The 22,003-nt window shown below is 32.7% G+C and overlaps 1 protein-coding gene across 3 annotated transcripts in view; it reads left to right on the forward strand.

Annotated features, from left to right (window-relative positions):
- Gpm6a (glycoprotein M6A) overlaps positions 1 to 22,003 on the forward strand; it is a 310,527-nt gene that overhangs the window by 261,233 nt on the left and 27,291 nt on the right. For all 3 annotated transcript variants that reach the window (XM_048791945.1, XM_048791943.1, XM_015486198.2), the window contains exon 3: positions 14,684 to 14,840. In XM_048791945.1, coding sequence (XP_048647902.1) covers positions 14,684 to 14,840 — 157 coding nt within the window. The remainder of the gene's footprint in view (positions 1 to 14,683; positions 14,841 to 22,003) is intronic.

Raw genomic sequence — 22,003 nt, forward strand, 5'->3', positions numbered from 1 at the left:
CATTCTACATAAATTAAAATACTCTTAATGTATATTCACTTTTTCTGGAATAAGATGCATTTAGGCTTGTAAGTCTTTATGGTTATCTGGATGGCTAGAGAAGCTTTGCTTTTTATTTTGTAATTCCATCTAAAAGAAGTTGGTCAAAACTCTGATTAATGTAGGGCAGTTGCTATTGTCCTGGTTTAATTTTAACCTAAAACCCTAATTTGAGACAAGACTTGATCAACTTAGACCATTTTCTAGGTAGAAGACAACTATTCTCCAACTACATTATCAAAAATATATCATATTACTATGTTTCTTTGTCATCTAGAAGAAGGTTGTTCTGAACAGGATATTTTTATCAATTATATTCATTATGTTGTTCATTCAAGTGATTAATTTTCCATGAAAATGAAAAGAGAATACAGTTACATATTCATATGGATAAATAAAGCAGGAATTCTTTACTTTGAGATGTACTTCCAGACAGAATGGATAGAAAATTTTTAGGAAAAGATAAGTTAGAATATTTATGTGAATCTAAAATATCTTAGAAGTGAAAACACTGATTAAAAAAAGAAATAAAATTTAAAAACTGTTATGAGACTAGGGAAACTCCCTACAACCCACACATAGTGATTAGAGGGAAGAGGAGGATTGATTAGTTAAGAAATAAAGCTTCTATACAAATATAGTCCCTAACTGTGCAGTATCAAGGATAGAGAATCACCATGGACACTGACAAATGACAATGAACTTTTAATAGCAAGCTAAAAGTTATACATCTTCCATTACAACTTTATTTTGCAAATTCATTCTAGAGAGTTAACATTATCTGCCAAATTGAATTCTTTACACCTGTAGCAGTAGACAGTTTATCAATTTCCATCAGATTAAATGCAAACATACACATAAAAACCAAAATTCAGTGGCTATCAATGACTTAGACTCAAATATGCCTGAATCAATTCTTAAGCTTATAAATGATATTTGTCATTTGGAATATAATTAAACTATTTGAAAATGCATGGTATTACTGCAAGTTAGTTTGCAGAAAGTTTTAAGAAGATGATTGCATGCCTCTATTTTAATGTGATAAAACTGACATATTCTTTTTAGTTGTATCTCAGCCTACCCTGGACAAAATATGTTCTCACTGTTCATTATTTTAAGCTACCACAGATGTCCTTAAAAATCTACAGATTCTCTATACTTAGTACCATTCAAAGTGCTAAATTTGGTTATAGAGTGTGAAGTTTGTTAGGAATCATAAGCCTAATAAATGGCATGCCTATATACATCTATTAGCAACCAATTATCAAGATATATTTGATATTTAGACAACAAACTTTAATATATTTCTGAACTCAACTAAAGCGCTGAAATTGTGAGTTTAAAAGAGAGATTTGAGGTCAGAGATTTTATTTAGTACTTTTACCTTTGGTCTGTTACATGAGAAATTAAATGCCACCAGTAACACATTTTTGGAATGGAAAAACATCGTTTTGGTTGGGAGAAATTAATGCCAACATTATCTCTCTTTTCTTTGTTCAAATTACTTGAATTTCTTCTATGGGTCCTGTGGAGCTGCCAAATGGATTAAGACTCTCTCTGCCAAAAAAAAAAAAAAAAAAAANAAAAAAAAAAAAAAAAAAAAAAAAAAAAAAAAAAAAAAAAAAAAAATAGTTCATGAAAACACAGAGGGCAGATGCATTCTGTAAACTTCTCAGTGTGATCAGTGCCAATTGATAAGGTCAAAATTTGCATAAAGGTTCAGAGGAAGTAGAGATTAACCTGTGAAGGGCTGAGGATGGGGTATCAGAGAAAAGGAAAAGGTGAAATACAAGGCAGTGGAGAATGAGCAATGTGCTTTCAGGAGATACTTCTTGCTTGGTAATAAATTGTTTGAAAAAGAAAATTAAGACAGTGTGAAGAAAGGACTTAGAGCCAATTTTAGTAATTTATTGAGATTCTTATTACTTTTCTCCATAGTTTTCATGCTTAATTCAACCATAGTTTTCATCCTATATCTTATACTTGGAAAGGAAAAGAAGCCTGTTCACTGGATGGCTAAATGAAAAGATACAATTTCCCAAGACTTGAGACTTCCACCCATTGTTTTTAGAATCTGAGAATTAATCCCTTCTTTATCTTCAGGACCACAAAGTCTCTCTATTTTCTCTCCTTCATAATCCCACCCTTCTTCTCCCTTCATTCTTCTCCAATCTCTCTCTCTTCTCAAATACTTACAAGTATCCCTACATGGTCACTGTCTCCTGAGAGGAAATCTCAAGGGCAAGCATGCTGAAATATGATTATTCTGATCCATAATCACCTGCCCAGCATGCAGAATGTACTTATCATAAATAAGTGTGCAAATAATCTCCATTCTTATGCAATCTGTCTTTCAGATATTTAATGCTAAACACCATTAGCCCACCCAGTAGAAAGTGATCTGAAATCTGGGTCTTATATTCCCAGCTGATGTTACCCATTGAATCACTTTGTCATATTACATTTGATGTGTGGAGACCTTCAGAGAGGGGTAGGAGAAGTGAATTTCTCAAAGATTTTGTGCCCTATTGATGTAAGTTTTAGTATATCTCTATCTCTCCTTACCTACTTGGTTTCCTAGAAGCTTTTTTTTTTTTTAATCTGTCAGTTTAATTCCTCAAATCTAGGTCATTTGTTGGCTCTAAACTCATAATGGTAAGTGTGGAACTTAACCTATGGCTCCCATCAGTGTTCCTACCCTCCAACCACAACTTCTGTGTGTTCAGCGCAGTCACTTGGGCACACTCAACACTGGAAACAGCTCTCTACTCTGCCACTTTCTTTTATGATGAAGAAGAAATGTTCTAAGTTGCCATTTAGACTTTCTTATCCTGAGAGATTTGGGGGAAGGTGTTATTGCTGTGATCCATTAGTGTCACTTGACAGCGAATAAGAAGGAGGGTAAGTATTTTACTTTGGAAAGTGGATTCATATAGGTCAATGAAATACAGACACTTGTTAGAAAATTAGCTATGAAAATGATTAAATCACTGATTTTTCTGCGTGAGTTGGCTTCTTGAATAACTCTCCTGAGAACTGAGAGAAGATCAGCCTTACTCACAATTAATACTCACCCATAAATTATTTAGTATGGACGGTGCTCGGGCTTTGGCAAATTATAGTGAATATCCAGGATCTGATATCATTGATTACTGGAGTGAAGACATTTTGTTTTCAAAATGTTATAACTGTGATTTCAGTTCAATGGATCAAAACCTGAGTTCACTAGATAATTAATTCTTCAATATTTCAAAGCAAAATCAAGCAGTAAGTTTGGATAAAATAGATTAATTGATTTCACTCTCAATTAATTTCATGTGGGTCTGTATTTCTGACTTTGCTTATAATTTTTATACATCACTTAGATATAATAAAATAGGACACAGTTGTCAGTTGCTTGATGAGTGAGAATAAGAAGGGAAAATACCATGATTTTCAAGACAAAATGAGATTTTATAGGCTGACAAGAACCATAGCAGTATGCAAACTACCTGAACAGATCTAGGGTGCTGATAATTACACCAGACTGCTGAAGTCTTACTTACCACAATGTCTGCATATGAGAAAAATTAGTATCAATGAAAGATTATTGATTAGTCTTGAAAATTCAAACATAATTTAAATCATAGTTGACACTTAGGTTAGAAAACCATACTGAATTCCTGATTTCTGAAATAATAATCAAATAGTATGCATTTCACTAGCCAATATTTTAGCCAGGCTAGTATTCCACAAATGAGTGTTCCTAAATTGATTAATTAATTTTTAAAATGCTGAGGTAAAGTAATGTTTAGTCAGCATTTTCTCTGCTGTGACTAAAAGGATCTGACCAGAACAATTTTAGAGGAGAAAAAATATAATTGAGTGCTCATAGTTTCAGAAGTTTTAGGCTACAGAAGGCTGGCTCCATTCCTCAGGACTGCGGATGAGGCTGAATTTATGGCAGAAGAGTGTGACGGAGGGAAGCAGCTCACATCTTGATCAGAAAGCAGACTCCATTCGACAGATACAAAAGTGTACCCAAAGTCACGCCCCAATTCCCACCTCTTCCAGCCACACCCTACCACTTCAGTTACCATCCCTATCAGAGGATTAAATCACTGATTAAGTTAAGATTCTTACAACCCAATCATTTCTCCTGTGAACCTTCTTGTATTATCTGACACATGAGCTTTTGGTTTTGGGGTGACACCTCACATCCAAACCATAACAAGCAACAACAAAAACAAAACCAAATATCTAAATGTGAAGAATTTAGATAAGGATACAACATACTTTCTGGGTTTGATCCAGTTTGGCTCTTTGCCATTGTAGATATCTTAACTTGGGCAAGTTACTTAACCTCTCTACCTCAGTCTCTCTTCAGTAAAAGGAACAAACTAACTAATGTTGCCTACTTCCTAAGTTTCTGATGAATATAAAATTTGTTGATATTTTAAAACAACTATTTCTGGTACACAGTAAGCACTGTACAGCTATTTATTGTGTTGGGGATAGTGATGATAATGATGATAAAGATTGTTAAATTAATGGTAATGCTCTATTCCTTGAAGCCCTGTTTCAATTGTAATGCCCACTGCCACGCTTCCTAATATCTGGTTGTTCCTGGACATGGCCCACTTACCATAATACTGCTATTGCTTTACTATTCCATCAGGATAGAGATAACAGCAGAGGTAAACATTTGAGCAAGGTTCAGGCTGGATTTGAATTTAAAGATCTAACTTCTCTCTTAACATTCAAAAATGCAAGAATACAGTCATTTTAGGAAAAATAAAGAACATAATAATCTTGTTTAAGTGATATCTTGAAGGTTATCAGGTAGAAGCAAACTTACTTTGTTCTTCATGGTGAAAAGAAAGACACAGGCTTAGGATTCTAAGTTATAGGGATGGATTGCCTTGGAATGTAATGATTTGTTGGTTAGTGCAGCTGTTTAGATAAAGCTGTTAATGAATTTTCAGTTCTTAGATGCTTAGAATCTGTGATTCACTTAGTCTAGTTTATTTTTAAGATCAGTTATCTTAATAATAGCTCCCATTTCACTAATTGAGTTGTTGTGAATATTGAGTATGTGAATATATGTTAACCTAGAATTCATTTTTGTTCTAAGATACTCCTGATTTCAAAAGTCTAGATCTTTTCCAGGATAATCTTTTGTTTGATTATTCTTTTAACATATTCATTCACTGAGCTATCCTATGTGCCAATCACTGTGCTAGTCTTCAGGGAGGCATAGCAGAGCCAGACAAATTCCTTGTCCTCAAGACTGACATATCGAAGACAGGAGAGCAAAGTGTCATCCACATCAGACCAAACAGATATGGATTAGAGAATGGTGGAGTCACTCTTTTAACTGAATTCTGTAATTCATCAGGCTAAACAAATGGAGTGAAGAAACTATAACAGTCTGTGCTATGTGGTATTTACAAAGACACACAGAAAATTATATTGAATGAGACAAAATACAGTGATAAAAAGAGACCCAACATGTGCATACTGACAAGTGCAAATAAAATTATGTCTCTACCTCAAAATTTACTAAAAAAAAGTTAAAAGTTGAAAGTTAAATTGAAGACTAAGCTAATTTTTAGGGGCTAGAATAAAATATAAATTAAAGTTTTGCTTATTATGGGATAAGAAGTATATTAGCAAAATAAGAAATCACAAAGGATTTATGGATTTGACCTAATAAAAATTTAAAGTTTACTCTTTAAATGTTATTTAAACATTGAATTTACATAAAAACTGATAAAAATGTAGTATACATGACAAGAATTTATAATGTTAATAAATGAAAAACTAAGCCAAAAATATTCTATTGAAACAAAGGTAAAATATAAAACAGCAATGCCAATAAAAATACAACAGATTAATAGCCAATAAATGTATGTTAATTATCACTAAAAAAACTAAGAAACATTTAAAGTGATAACATCAGAAAATTATAATACCTGGTATTAGGAAATAGAGAAGCCCTTTTTCTCTTTACGAATAAATTTTCACTTTAGAACAAACTTTCTGGACACTATCTTCATACACATACTTTAATTTTTCTAGGAATTTAACTCTGGGAAACAATTTAGGCTCTGAGCAAAGACTAGCAAAGCATAACTGCCATGCTGTTTGCAATATTGATGCACTGGTTTCCCACTGCTCCTGGAAAACAAATGACCACACATTTAGTGGCTTAACAGCACAAAATTTATTTTTATAGTTCTGGAGGTCAGAAGTCTGAAAGGAGTCTTACTGGGTTTACTGAAATGGGCTAAAATCATGGTGTTGGCATGACTCTGTCCCACCTGGAGTCTCTAGGGGAAAATCCATATCCTTGCTTGTTCCAACTTCCAAAAACCACCTGCATTATTTGGCTCAATGACCCTTTCTGTCTTCAGAGCCAACAGTGTGGCATCTTCAACTCCATCTCTGATTTTGATCTTGCCCCTTCCACCTCTCTCACTTTTGAGAACCCTTATAACTATATGGATCCACCCAGATCATGCAGGATAACCTTCCCCTCTTGAGATCATTACTCTCATCCCCAAGTCCCTATTTCCATGTAATATGACGTGTTCACAGGTTCTGGGGATTAGACTCTAGACATCTTTGAGAGGAGCATTATTCTTCTTACCACTGATCAAAAGTAGGGTATTGATAAAATACCTCTTCAAAGGATAGAATGTACCATAACCCTAAAAAATATTGAAAAATTATGTAATAGTTTAAAATATATTTACTAAAAAGGAAGTTTTCAAATAGTCTATAACACTCATAACTTTTGTAAAATTAAATTTATATTAAACTGGAAGAATAAACAGCAAACAGTTGGAGTTTTTGTTGTTTGTTGTGATTTTTCATTCATTTTCCCCCAATGAACAGACATTGTTTTCTGGTTAGTAAGATAGTTGTGTATACAAACAATGATAAATTTGAAAGTTTACATTTTAAAAGTAAGCAAAATGCTTTAGAATAGGAAAACATAAAGATAACTTTGAAAAACAAAAATTAGTGAAAGGAAAGAAACACTTAGGATTATTTAATTCTTCTATGGACATTAAGTCAGTGGCTTCATATCAGAAGGTTATTAATGCATTATCAATGATATGTCATTTACAGAAATGTATATTTATCTAAATAACAAGAGTTTAAGTTTCCTAATATAAATGTGAAGTTATTTGTTATATTAAGTTGACAGGTAGCATGTTAATAAAAAGAGTATTTTTATGATAAAGTAGAAGGAATCAAGTCAAGGTCAGGCTCATTATAATTTAAATATTTTGGTGGTTTAAAATATTGAAATTGATTTTGGAATATATTAAGAAATTTTCATCTTCAAGTTGTTTGAAGAAAAAAAAGTATGCCTAAGAATATTTGAACATGCAGAAATTAATGTGCAAGTTAAAGTGTATAACTTGTGGTAATCTGAATAATCGCTCCTAAAGATATCCAGATTCTAATCTCTGTCACCTGAGTATATGACCTGATATAGAAAAAGTAGACTAAAGAGTTTAATTAAGGTCAGGATTTTGAGGTGGCAAGATCCTTCTGGATTATCCAGGTGAACCCTCACAATACAAGGGTCATGAGAGGGAAGAAGAGAGATATTTGACCAGAGAAAAAGCCAGTGTGATTCCTGAAATGAGGTGTTGCCTACATCTTTGAAGATGGAGAAGGGGCCACTAGTCAAGGATTGCTGGGAATGTAGCTCTTGAAGCTGCAAAATGCAACATTCTGAAGAGTCTCTAGAGGGAGTGAAGCTCTGCCAACACCCTGGATTCAGCCCAGTGAAACTGATTTCAAATTTCTGACACCCATAACTATAAGAAAGTGTGTTTTGTTTTCAACCTTGAGTTTGTTTATTAGAGCAGCCATAAAAAAATTAATATATAGCCTGATCATTTTATTGCAGTACTTACTATAAATCATTGCTTATTATTATTACTTATCAATAGTAATTATAAATTTTAGTGAATTTCACAAAGTTATGATTATTTTTGACAGATATTCTAACAGAATATTAGTTTGAAATTCTTAAATTTCAAAAAGGCAAACCAAAGGGTATATGACTGATATAATTGTCATCCATGATTTGGCATTATACTTCCTGCAAAATGCCAGACTTGATGTACACATGCATTTTAATTAAATAAACATGACTTTGGAAACAAAGATGATGAAATAGTAAGCACTAGCCCTTTTGGTTAGTAGTCACGTTGAAACAGGTACAAAGAGCCATGTGAAATAGCCCACATCAGCCCCTACCACAAGCCATACAGCCTGGCATTGGGCGAAAATGTCCCAACTGATGAGTTTCCCTTGGGGGGAAAGAGAAAAGTGGAGCGTTCATCCAGTGTTCTGACTCTTCAGAGAGCTGCCCAAGCACTCATTTCCATCTCAATTCATTCTTCTAATTGACAGAACTAATATAGTTTGTGTGACAGGGGTCCTTTGAGAAAAATTCAGTGTAGCCGAGATGACTCACAGCTAGAGAGGGAGGAAAACGTTCAGCAAACACCAACAGAACCAAATAGACTGTAACACAATCATAGTGGTGGACTTAAATACCCCACTTTCAGTAATGGATTAAATATCTAGAGAGATCAATAAAGAAACAGAAACTTTTAACCAAGGTTTAGACCAAATGAACATGAAAGGCAAATATCATAACATTCTACCTAACATCAATAGAAATACACATTTTTCTCAAGTGCGTATGGAATATTAACCAGTATATATAATACATTAAGGCCCCAAACAAGATTTAACAAGTTTAGGATGATTGAATTCATGCCAATATATTTCTACATATAATAGCATCCAAGAAGGGAAAAATTGCTTAGGAATAAATGAACGAAGGAGGCAAAACATTTGCACACTGAAAGCTACAAAACATTTCTAAAAGAAATCAAAGACACAAATAAATGGAAAAATTACCATATTCATGGATTAGAAGACTTTTTATTGCTAATATGCCTGAACAACCCAAACTGCTTTACAGATCAATTCAATTCCCAACAAAAATCTGCTTAGAATGAATTAAAGATTAAAAGTAAAACCTGAATTCTTGTGCATAGTTGATAGGAATGTAAAATGGTACAGCTGTTGTGTAAAAAAAGAGTACAGAGATCCCTTAAAACTTTTAAACATACAATTACCATAGAATCTAGCAATCCTAATTTTGGGTATCCATCCAAATGAAGGGAAATCAAGATCTTGAGGAGATACCCTCACTCCCATATTTATTGCATCATCTGTAACAATAGCCAAAGTATGGAAACATACTAAATATCTGTGGATGGATAAAGAAAATATGGTTTATGTATGTAATGGAATATTATTCAGACATTCAAAGTGAAATCCTGCCAGATTCTAAAATATGGATGACAGGGCTTTAGTCTAAGTGAAATAAGGCAGCCACCAGGAGGAACATGCTGTAAGCTCCATATATATGAGATATATGACATCTCAAACTCATAGAAACAGAAGTGATGATTGCCAGGGGCTAGTGGGAGAATAGATGAGTTGCTGTTCAATGGGTATGAAGTTTCAGTCTTGCAAGATGAAAAGTTCTAGATCGGCCACAAAAACGTTGTGTTTATAGTTAACCATACTATAAGATGCCCTTAAAAATCTGCTAAGAGATTAAATATTACATGATTTTTACCACAATAAAAATAATTTAACATGAATTTTCTGCATGACATTTGTGAACATTCAAAGCATTTTCAAAATCTCTTTAAAGTTGTGGTACTGTGTTCTCTTCTGAATTCTAATAGAAAAGCAAATGGAACCATTAACTTCAATATATCTATATCCAATACTGGAAAATATGTTTATTGCTTATCCATTAACACATTGAACTGATTAAGAATAAACTGATTAAGAAGGGACTAGTGGTCCCTTCTCCATATTCAACAATAAATGTTAAAATTAACATTTTCCAACTCTAAGAAGAGATACTACATACTCCAGCATCTCTGTCAAATCTCTGTATTCTAATACATGATTATAGCATGCATTATAGAGGCAATGTCAGAAATAGTTCAAAACAACCTCCTATTCAGACTAATCAATAAATGTTAGTTTCTTGCCACCGTCATAAAGAAGTCACCACAAACTTGGTAGCTTAAAACAAAACAAAACAAAACAACAAAAAAATGGAACTTGGGTTCAGCTCAGAGGTAGAGCACTTGCCTAGAATGAATGAGTAAGCACTAAATTCAATCCCCAGCACTGCATTAGAGGAAAAAGAAGAGGAGGAGAATAAGGAGGCAATATATACTGGAAAGGCCAGAAGTCTGGAGTGAAAGCATCTGCAGGGTTGGACCTTTCCAGAATGCAAGGGTGTTCTTTGCCTCTTCCTGGAGCTGGTGGTATAGGCATTCTATGGCTTGAAGACACTTCACTCCAATCTTTGCCTCCATCTTAGTATTTTCTCTTTTTTTTCTGCATGTCTCTCTCAAAGCTCTCTCTTCTTGTCCCCCATGAGGGTACATGTGATTATATTAAAGACCCACCTGAATGACACAGGATCATCTTCTCCTATCAAGATCCTTAACTTAACGATAATTTCAGTAATATTAAGTAATATTCACTCATTTGCCTTATCAAGTAAGAATCATAGGATTCAGGGATTATAAAGCAAATGTTGAAGGGATAGGTTTTTAGCTGACCACCATAACCAAAGGTGTTTTTACTTTGCTCTTTTTACAATTTTTGCTAATAAAAACTTTTTGTGAAAGTGAAAGCACTGGAAAATTTTAGAGCTACATGAGCAAAGAAAGCATGGCTGTATAGTTCTCTCTGCAATTTTAATCTCCTACTTTTTATGTGAGAAGAATCCAGATGGGTATAAACAGCAATTTGGAACTCTAAGATGTATAGGAAAGCTGAACAGAAAATCTATTTCTTGTTTCAATGGAGGGATTAAGCCCATTTCCAAAATACCTGCAAAAAAAAGGCGTACACACAATGTTTTATTGATATTTTTTATTTAAACTTAAAAGTTATATTAGTAAAAAATGTTGATTTCTAATAAACTTCTAAAATAGCAATAGGGATGGATCTGGAGAATATCAGGATAAGTAAAATAAACCTGACCCCCAAAAGAAAGGTCAAATGTTCTCTCTCATATGTGGATGCTAACCCACAACAAGGCGAGCAGGGGGAATAAAAGTTCAGTGTATAAGAAAAATGGAATGAAGGGAAGGAAGGGAAAATGGAAAATGGAAAGACAGTGTAATGAATGAAGGGAAATGGAAAAGGAAAGACAGTGTAATGAATTTGACATAACTTTCCTATGTACATATATGAATACACCACAGTGAGTCACACCAACTTGTACATCTATGAGACTAGGGTTCTAATTAGAATAAGATATTATCCATTCTTGTATAATTATATCAAAATAGACTGTACTGTTATGTAATATTAAAAAGAACCAATAAAATTAAAAAATAGCAATAGATGTTATACATACATATATATGTGGGCATGTGTATACATACATACATATTTATACACATACATATATATACTTATATGTATACATATATACATATAAACAAATCTAAACTTAGAAATATTATTCAGACAATCCCACTAAAATTAGGGACAAGGAAGGTAAGAATAATCTCTACTTCTGCTCAACATTATTCTGGCTGTACTCACTAATTCAGTTAGATTAGAGAAAACAATCAGATACCTAAGACTTAGAAAATAAGAAATAAAACTCTCTTTGAGATAATAGGTTGATATATATCTGGGACAATCTTAAAGGATCAATGATTAAGCTAATTCAAAAATTAAGAGCATTCAGCAATGTACAGGATTAAAAAAAAATCTACATGAAAAACAGCAACATTTGTATAGACAAATAATAATTAGAAGATTTGGTGGTAAAGGCAAATTTTATTTACATTGGTCAAAAAAGCCAAATAATAAACTTAATTGTAAGTACTTATAATTGACCTGAAGTAAGCAGTAAAATGTTCCCAAGAGTTGTAAAAGTTGATGTGAACAAATGAAAAGGCATCCCTGGTTCTTGGTGAGGATTATTAAAGTATTAGTTCTCTCAAACAAACTTCAGTGAGCTTTTCTCTAGAACTAAAGAAGTTAAACTTAAAATTCACAGGAAAAGATGAAAACATAAGAAGAGCTAAGAAAATACTGACAAGGAAGATCTTGGTGGTGTCTAAGCCTGGAAGATATCAAGATACACCCAAAGCCTCTATAATTAGAGCAATGCTGTACTGACTGACACATGCACAGACACACTTGTGGGATAAAATGGAAAGGATAGAAATGGACTTAGCTCAGGACTTAGCTCGATTAATCAATCAATCAATCTATCTGTATTTTAGGATAATGGTAGTATTGAAATAAGCCGATCAAAGATTATATTTTAAAAAATGGTAAGACAAGTAGTCAGTTTGAAAAATAAAATTGTGTCCAATTCTTATACCACTCAAATAATAAACACTAAATTTGAATCTAAATATAATAAAATGAAAGTATACACATGGTAGAAGAAAGCAGAAGTGATGAAATAAGGATCAAGAAATCTATTAAATTTACAATAGTCTTAAAACAAAACAAACAAAAGACCTAGCAGTAAAATTAACCAGAACTGAAAGATGTCTAGAGGAACACAAGAAAACATTATTATTTTTCTGTAATATTTAAGAGTTACTTAAAAGTATACAAAATGTACAGTTACTAAAACAGCTAATTTATTTCTTACTCCTTTGAAAGGAAGTGGCTTCAGTTGTTCCCCATGTATAGAACTCTATAAAACAACATATCTGTAATTTGTAACATAAATATTGCAATGTTAGTAACAATATTGCAACCTTGTTTTTCAAAGTCTATTTTATTTTGATCAGTTCAGATTATTTTAAATTATTTTATTATTCTTTTCATTATTTTAAATCTACCATGTGTCAGAGATGATTTAATCTTTTTAAGTATTTAAGTATTGAGCTGCTAGCAGAACATATTCATTTTGCAGTAATTCAGAATTAGTAAGGAAAACAGTTCATCAGTATTCAGTTTTATATTGAGGTGCTCAGGTTGGAATAAAGTGGTATAAAAAGCAAAACCAAATAAACATTGATGAAAGATACTGAAGACAAATAAAAAGATATCCTGTGCTCATAAATTAGAATAAGAAATATCATTAAAATGTCTATACTACCGGAAGTGATTTGCAGATTTAATGCAATCCCTACCAAAACACCATGGATGGATTTTGCTGAATTATGCAATTATGTCTTACTTATCAAATTCATCCCACTGTGTCCAAAAAGTATTTAGCCTCAAGGTACATCAATATTGGTGCTGTGTTGACTTTTAGGTTAGAATGTTGTGCCCTGTATCATAAACAATGCATACATAGAGTGAATACATTCCAAAAGTTGTAGATGATCCGTTTCTTAAATTAAGTAAATGTAGAGCATTAAACTGGTGGTATGTCACATCTACATTTCACTGGCATTTTTACAACTTTGACTACATTGAACGTAAAATGGCCACTGGTTATAAAAATATATAATAATAAATCTTAATGGAATGATCTTTAACTCCAAGCCACAATGATGGTAAATATTCCCATGGTTTTAAAAGATACCATTTGGAGAATAAATATATAATGAATATTTTCAAAACTAGGAACTGCAAATAAAAACTCACTTCACAAAAACACTAGTGTTCTCTTTAATCCCAGTGAATATTCATATCCTAGGTGCAAAGCTATGGACTATGAATTTACCTATTTAACATCTATCAATCTGTCATCTGTCTATTCATCCATCCATCTGAACAACCTACCTATCTACCTTACTCTCTATCTCCATCTATTATCTATGCATCAGTTCTCTGTGTGTGCACTTTTATATTTCCTATGTAAATGTTTTATTTTAGCCATGTGATTTTTTTCTTCTATTGGGCAATCAATTGTGAGAAAAGGAAAAGTGTCTTCCCAACCCTTTATGGAATTATGCTATGGTTTAATTCATGCCCAGTTCCGTATAATTAGTGATTCTGGCTAAATTTTATAGATAAATTACAATTTATCTGTAAAATTATATCCTTGTTATTACTGAGATTGCATTAGCAACAGCAGCAAATATTTGTGATGGTTTAAGGTAAGTATAAAATAAAATAAAATTGATTATTCAGAGGAAAGACATATTACGTATGTCATTTTATGCAAAATACATCATTACCTATAAAGCTTTCTTTTTAAAAAAATGTTTTAAAATCTCAATGTTGTACATATAAATGTTTACATTCACATTTTTTACTAGTCAGATAAATTATCCTACTTATCAAATGAATTTAAGTAAACTCCTTTGGAAATGTAATTCACTGCTTATCCAAGACTACAAGGATGTGAACCAGGGAAGCGGGGATGCTAGAAGGGAAGAAGATACTTACACACATGAAAACCTCAAATCCCTTCAGGACAAATATTAAAAGTGGCAGAACAAAATGTATATTACACATTAGAAATATGAAGCAAAAATGTTTGTAAATTCAGCCTCCACCGTGAATATCAACATTCTCCAACTTTCCTTCCAAAAGAGACTTAAGCATGCGAGAATCAATTTCTGCAGACCAACAACACTTTTCCCTTCTCCCCCAGGATTGACATCTTTAAGTATGTGATCTACGGCATTGCAGCTGCATTCTTCGTGTATGGCATTCTGCTGATGGTGGAAGGATTCTTCACAACTGGTGCAATCAAAGATCTCTATGGGGATTTCAAAATCACCACTTGCGGAAGATGCGTGAGCGCCTGGGTATGTTATTTCTCAGCATTTAGTGTTTAATGTGGGTTTATTTCAATAGCACACAGGTGTTTACATTCATCTGCTAAGAAAGTATTTTTTAAACACATTAACATTCTCTTCATTGATGGGCTATCTTAAATCTTGATGACATTACTTCCAAATTAAGATTTTTTTTTCTTGTGAAAATTCTTTTCAAATTCTCAAATTATATGTGGTACAACTTGCTTTGTTCCTAGAGGCAGCAAAACTGCCTACTGATTTATGATTATTTTTTACAAAGGACATTGACATTCCCATACAGAATAACAGAAAAATCTATTTCTAATTTATAGGCAATATACATATCTGAACCCCACCTAAACATATCTCTATATTTTACTATATAAATTTTGGGGTAACTCTCGTATTTTCTGATTACTTAAGAATTATATGAATTTTGGCCTTAAATATTTGTTGATATGATATTTAGTGGTAAATCAAATTTATACTCATATTGCTAGACATACTACAATGTAGACTAAGCATTTATGTATCTTCTAATGCACAGGAGTGGTGAAAATTCAGAGTAGTATGGTTGAAAGTACTTTTGTATGTCTTAGAATAATTTTCGTATAATGAAAAACTGAAGTTTCTATTCTATTTTCTGCTGTACAAGACATGTGTTTAATTATAGAATATAATTCATATTAAGTATGCTTTCTAATACGTAATGATATAATTTACTTCAACCTCACAGAAAAGTTCAAAAATATTTGTTAACCAACTTTTTCTTCCCTTGCTTATAACAAGTTCTGTGTTGCTGCTCAATATCATTAGGATAGGAATCTCAGATGAGAGTTTGCCTGAGTTGTGAATATTTGTAGTTATCTATGGAATAATTTTTTGTGATACTCATTTATTTCTGTTTTGTGGACAATGCTTAGTTGTACTCAAGGAAGTAAAAGACATGAATGTGAATAAAAGTGGAATTTAAATAATGTGACTAAGGGGCTTTAAACTGCATCTATCACCTACATTCCTTGTAGCATTAATATCAAATTACAAATCTAGAATAAATTAATATACATAAAGATCTTGCATTAACAAAATCAACATAAATATTCAGTAGGCTAGTACTCAATGATATCTAAGCATTTTTTTCTAGTAAAAAGAAAGCCTCTTATTTTAGAATCATTTCCATTTTGCCACTGTAGTGAAATAAATTAATAATGGCCAAAATATAGCAAATTAATTTAATGGTGGGCCTTTTGTTATGATTGGGATAGTATCATTGTGATGCCACTGTGAGCCTCAGAAATTCACTTTCCTCCTCTGGATCACAGTTTACTCATTGGCAAAATCAAGATCATCTCTAAAGTTCGCACCAGCTCTCCACAAAGCTACGAAAGTGAACCCAGGAGAGATAAAGGTGTCTGTCTATAAGCACATTTCTGCTATCAGGTCCTCTGGCCAGAACTATTGCAATCAATTTTGTTGTTTAGTTCAGAATTGTAAAATAAATTCGTAGTAAAAATAATCACAGGAGGAAATGAATATCTGTGTGTAACTACTTGTCTTTGTGCCAGTTAAGCATCTTAAAGGAATCTCAAATAACTACTTTTAAAGCAAATCATGAACCACATTTTTTTTTTTTTTGGTAATAGTAACAATTGTGTCACTAGTCCCACCCAACAGGCTAGAAGGGTGGAAGCAGCTGTGTTGGTTCCCATGGTGGCTGTGCAGCAGAGATTCAGCCCACCAAGATTGCCCTAACTCTTTTAACACCCCCCCTGCCACCCCGGGAATGAACAGTACTGAGGCAGAAGTAGAAGCCGCATCCCTCTGCACATTGCAGAGGGCTCTGGGTCATGCTCAGCTACCCCAACACTGGCTTCTTGAAGGGAACGACTTTGAGGCCCAGGAAGTAAATAGCTGTGTGTGGTCCATTTCAGTTTGGCTTCATGAAATCGTGGGGCAGGGGCCGGGGGAGATTTGCCCTCTGTGCTCTCTGGTACTTGTTTTCCTTTCTTTCTTATTTTCATTCTTCTTCTTCTCTTCATCCTCTCCACCTCCATCTCCTCCTGCTCTCTTCCTTTTCCTATTTTAGGTAGAATATATCTTCAAGTTCAATGAGTTAACCTGCTCTGCCTCTCTTCCTTACTTTTAAAAATGTCTGTGTTTCTGAAATTTTATCAATGCATTTCGACTAGTAACAGTAAATAATACTAAAAGGTGGAATCATTTTTTTGCATCAACTCCATGAAAAGCTTCCTGAATTAATACTAGTAGAACTTTGTTATCCCATCCCTGTTTCTCTATACCACATAAAAATTAAAATGGTTACTAATTGAAACTACATCAGCACAAATGCAATTAATTTAAAAAGCAGCATTATATCACTAAACTTGGATGCTAATCAATATTCTTTCTTAGTGCTCTTGAAAGCACATTTGATCTGCATTGTTGCTTCCTCTCATGCCATGTCAAGGCCCATTCAAATTCATTTCAAAAATTTGGTGCCATCATTCAAAAGTCTGGTGTGCATATCTGTGTTCAAATTTCCCTTCTATATAAGGACTCCAGTCATACGGGGCTTAGAGTCCACTCTATTGACCTCATTTTTTACTTACTTACATCTGTAAAGACCTAATCTCCACACAGAGTCACTTTCTGGCATACTAAGAGTAGGATTTCATTATATGATTTTGCAAAGACAAAATTGAATCCATAACAATATGTCCTCTTAAAACAGCAGCAATATACCATATACAGTTTTTAAAGCAACCAAGACAAGTGGTTACTATTATTACCTCATTTTGTAGATAAATTTTACAAATGAAGAAACATTCTACTTGTTTATTTTTAAATACCCTTCTTGTTAACCTTAGATATTTGTAGATTTTGATCACAGCATGTTAGACTAGTACCTATAAAACATACACTATATAATTAGCTTTCAGTCTATTCCATATGTCATAACTCATAGTTCATTTTTGTAGCTCAAAGTCAAAGCTTAGTCCAGTAATAATACTATGAAACATTATTAAGTGCTTAATATGCTAGTTGTCATGCTCTGAACTTTACAAACTATTAGGGCATTTAATCCTCCAAACAACTTGGTGAGGTAGATACTGGTACAACCTTATGGATGACCAAACTACCAGGTAGAGAATTTGGTAGCCACAATTGTAAATTGTCTCTTTTTGCAATAAAAGGATGCTGTGCAGAAGATGAAAGAATTCAGTATTCAAAGATACTTTGCCATAAGTAGGACGTTTTTGATAGTTATCTGTAAAGTATCCTCAGGTAAATTTGTAAGTAGGGTTTTCATCAAGGAAACCTTCATTCTAGACTGTCCCTGAAATTTAGCTTCTTTTAAGATTAATACATATAAACAGACAAACAAAAAGCATTTTTTTTGAACAATACTGCCAATACAGTGTTCCTAAAATAAAGCCTCCTCTCTCCATAGGCTACAGCAAGTCTAACACAGGGAAGTCAACCTGATTTTTTTCAAATTAGAACAATACACTTTAACCCTGGTTTTTCAGTAGGAAAAAATAAAATAAAATAAAAAAAGAAGAGAATGCAGACTGTTTCAGGAAGACCAACAATATTTAAAAATAATGTTTCAAAAGTGTTGCTTTATGGAAGAAAGATCCAGGATTTTATGAGCTATAAGTATTTGAAGTAGATTTTCCAAGTATGGCTCAGAACTAAACCCAAATTCTATGACTATAGACCAATGTCAGTGTAGCTATTGAGATGTTAACCGTCTCAGCACATAAAATGTAGGAAGAAATCAATAAAAATTTTCCCTCATTTTAATTTCTTGCGGTAAAATTGAACAGAAATTTTTGATTAGCCTTCTATAATGGCATTGGTGGAAATGAGAAAATCTGTTACAAAATGTAAAGAGGCTTCTAGTGTGTTTTCAAATATGAGAGATTTAGTGACAGAGGCTAGAAATGCAAAATTGAGGAAAAAAAAGTTTAATCATGCAGAACCATTCAGCTTGCCATAAGTTCTGATTGTAACTCAATTATAATTAAAATAAATTCCTGAAATGTTAAGCCAACTTTTTTTTTTTTTGGTTTTATGTTCTTTTTTGGTTGTTCTTTTGATGATTATTCAAGTCATGTTGTATAGTCTTCTGCCAAACATTTTTTAAAAATAAATTTTATGCATTCAGTGGGATTTCAAATTTCATTAGACATATCTTATATATCATCCTATGATGTAATTTCTGACAAGAAATTTGTGATTGTTTATTTTTTATAATCCTAAAGTAATATTTTTTTTTAAGAAACAAGTGTTTTCATTTAGAATAGTTTTAGATTTACAGAAAGGCAAAGATGGTACAGAGTTTCCATATTTATGAAACCCAATTGCCAATTACTAATATCTTACATTAGTATGGTACATTTATCATAATTAATAAATCAATATAAATATTTACTCTCCATTGAAGTCCAAGCTTTATTCAGATTTCCTTAGTTTTTACTAAATCTTTTTTTTTTCTGTAACAGTATCCTATTAAGGATTTAATCATTTTTCCCTAAGCTACACTGACCAGGAACATTTTATTTTTTTTTAATATTTATTTTTTAGTTGTAGTTGGATACAATATCGTTAGTTAATTAATTTATTTTTATGTGGTGCTGAGGACAGAACCCAGGGCCTCACTTGTGCTAGGCGAGTGCTCTACCTTGGCCAAGCCACAACCCCCAGCCCAACTGGGGACATATTCTAAGAATTGCCTTGTTTTTGATAACCTTGACAATTTTGAGAAATATTAGCTATGTATTTGGTAATGTTACCTTGGGTATAATTTGTATTTTGTTTTTCTCATGATTAGATGGTTTTGGATGAGGGATTGAAGACCACAGAAATATGTCTTTCTCATCCTAAAATATATCTCTGATGATAAGTAAATCTGGAATGAAGAATAAAAATATTTGGGGTAGAGAGAAATTCATAATGTTAACTCCATCCCATAAATATACATACCTGGGTCTGGGGCTGTGGCTCCATGGTAGAATGCTTGCCTCACACTGTGGGGCGCTGGGTTCCATCTTTAGCACCACATAAAAATAAATAGATAAAGATATTATGTCCATCTACAACTGAAAAATATTAAAAGAAGTAAATATACACAACTATAATATTTCAATTGATAACTTAAAAATAAAATTTTGAAAGATCTTTAAAATATATTTTATCATAAATCACTATGTTAGGAATGAAATAAAAGTCATAGATTACAAATAGTTTTAATAGTCTTCTCCTGAGAAGTATCTGTTGAAGTCTCACCCGTTTCTTAATTGGAGTGTTTGGGGGCTTGGAGGGATTGGGGGCTACTGAGTTGAGTTTCATGTATATTCTGCACATCAACCCCTTCCAGGTGCATATTTTGCAAATACGAATATTTACACATTCTATAGAGTGTCTCTGCACTTGGTGGATTGCTTCCATTGCAGTGCAGAAACTTTTTAGTTTGATGTAATCCCATTTACCTATTATTTTTGTTGCATTACCCCCCCAAAAAATTCTTCTATAGTCTAATGATATAAAACATTTCTCCAGTGTTCTACTCTAATAGTGTTTGTACGTTTGAGTCTTCTATTTAACTCATTAATCTATTTAGATTTGATTTTATATTATGGTGAGGGATAAGGGTCTAGTTCTGTGTGTTGATGCTCAGTTTTCCCAGCACCATTTATTGAGGAAACTCCCTTTACCTCCAATGTGTGTTCTTGGCACCTTTGTCAAAAATCCATTGTCTATAAATGCATGGATTTATTTTCAGTATCTAAAGTCTATTCTGTGTCTCAATGTGTCTGCTTTCCTATCAGCACCATTGCTTGCTATACTTCAGTAGCATTTTGAAGTCCGGAAATATGATACATCTGGCTTTGGTTTTGTTGTTCAGGATTGCTATGGCTATTCAGAGTCCTTGGTGGTTCCATATGAATTTTAGACTTTTTTTTTTCTATTTCTGTGAAGAATTTCATTAGTAGATTGATAGGGCCTAAACCAAGTTACTAAAAATAACTTTGGGTGGTATGGACATTTTAATGATATTAATTCTTCCAATTTACAAATACAGGATATATTTGTATTTATGTGTGCATTTTTCAATTTTCTTCATCTAAGCTTTATAGTTTTCAATGTAGAAATATTGCAAATCCTCTGTTAAATTTATTTCTAAGTATTTTCTTCCTTTGTAGATATTGCAAATAAAGTCAATTTCTTGGTTTATTTTTAAGATAGACTATAGAAATACTGATGATTTTTGCAGGTTGACTTTTATATCCTACCAGTTTAGTGAATTAATTTATTAATTCTAACAGATTTTTTGGTGATCTTTTGTGTTTTCTAATAAATGCAATCATATTATGGGCAAAGCAGGGACAATTTAACATCATTATTTCAAATTAAAAAAAAAAATTTCAATGCTGAAGATGAAACCCAGGGCCTTGCACATACTTGCCAAGCAATCTAAACCTGAGCTATACCACCAGACCTAATTTTTTTCCAATTGATGGTCTTTATTTCTTTTTTCTTGCCTAATTACTGTGGCTAGAACTTTCAGTAGAATTCTGAACAAAAGTGGTCAAAGTGGACATCTTTAACTTGTTCTAAATCTTAGAGGAAAACCATTAACTTTCCCCCTTCAATTTGATGTCCTTTATGAATTTGTTATATCTGTCCTTTATTGTGTTGAGGTGTGTTTCTTCTCTATCTAAATTTTCTATTAGAAGAGTTTTATCATGAAGGGCTATTGAATTTCATCAGATGCTTTTCCTGCATATATTGAAGTGATCACTTTGTTTTGTGCTTATTTTTAAACACGATGTGTTATGTATAGTGATTTGCATATATTGAATGCTCTTTGCATTCTTGGGATGAATTGCATTTGAGCATGTTGAATGATATTTTTCATGTATTGTTGAATTCAGTTTGCTGGTATTTTATTGAGGACTTCTGTATCTATTTTCATTAGGAATATAAGTTTTCTTTTACTTTGCATCCATGTCTGGTTTTGCTATCAGGGTAATGTTGGCATTGTAGAATGAGTCTGACAGCATTTATTTGTCTTCAATTTTTTTTTTCTTTAGTAGTTTGAGTGAAATTGAAAAGAACTGAAGTTCTTCTTTAAATATTTGGTAAATTTCAGCACTGAAACCCTC

Source organism: Marmota marmota, unplaced genomic scaffold (genome assembly GCF_001458135.2).
Source record: "Marmota marmota marmota unplaced genomic scaffold, marMar, whole genome shotgun sequence".
In the NCBI taxonomy this organism is placed as follows: Eukaryota; Metazoa; Chordata; class Mammalia; order Rodentia; family Sciuridae; genus Marmota; species Marmota marmota.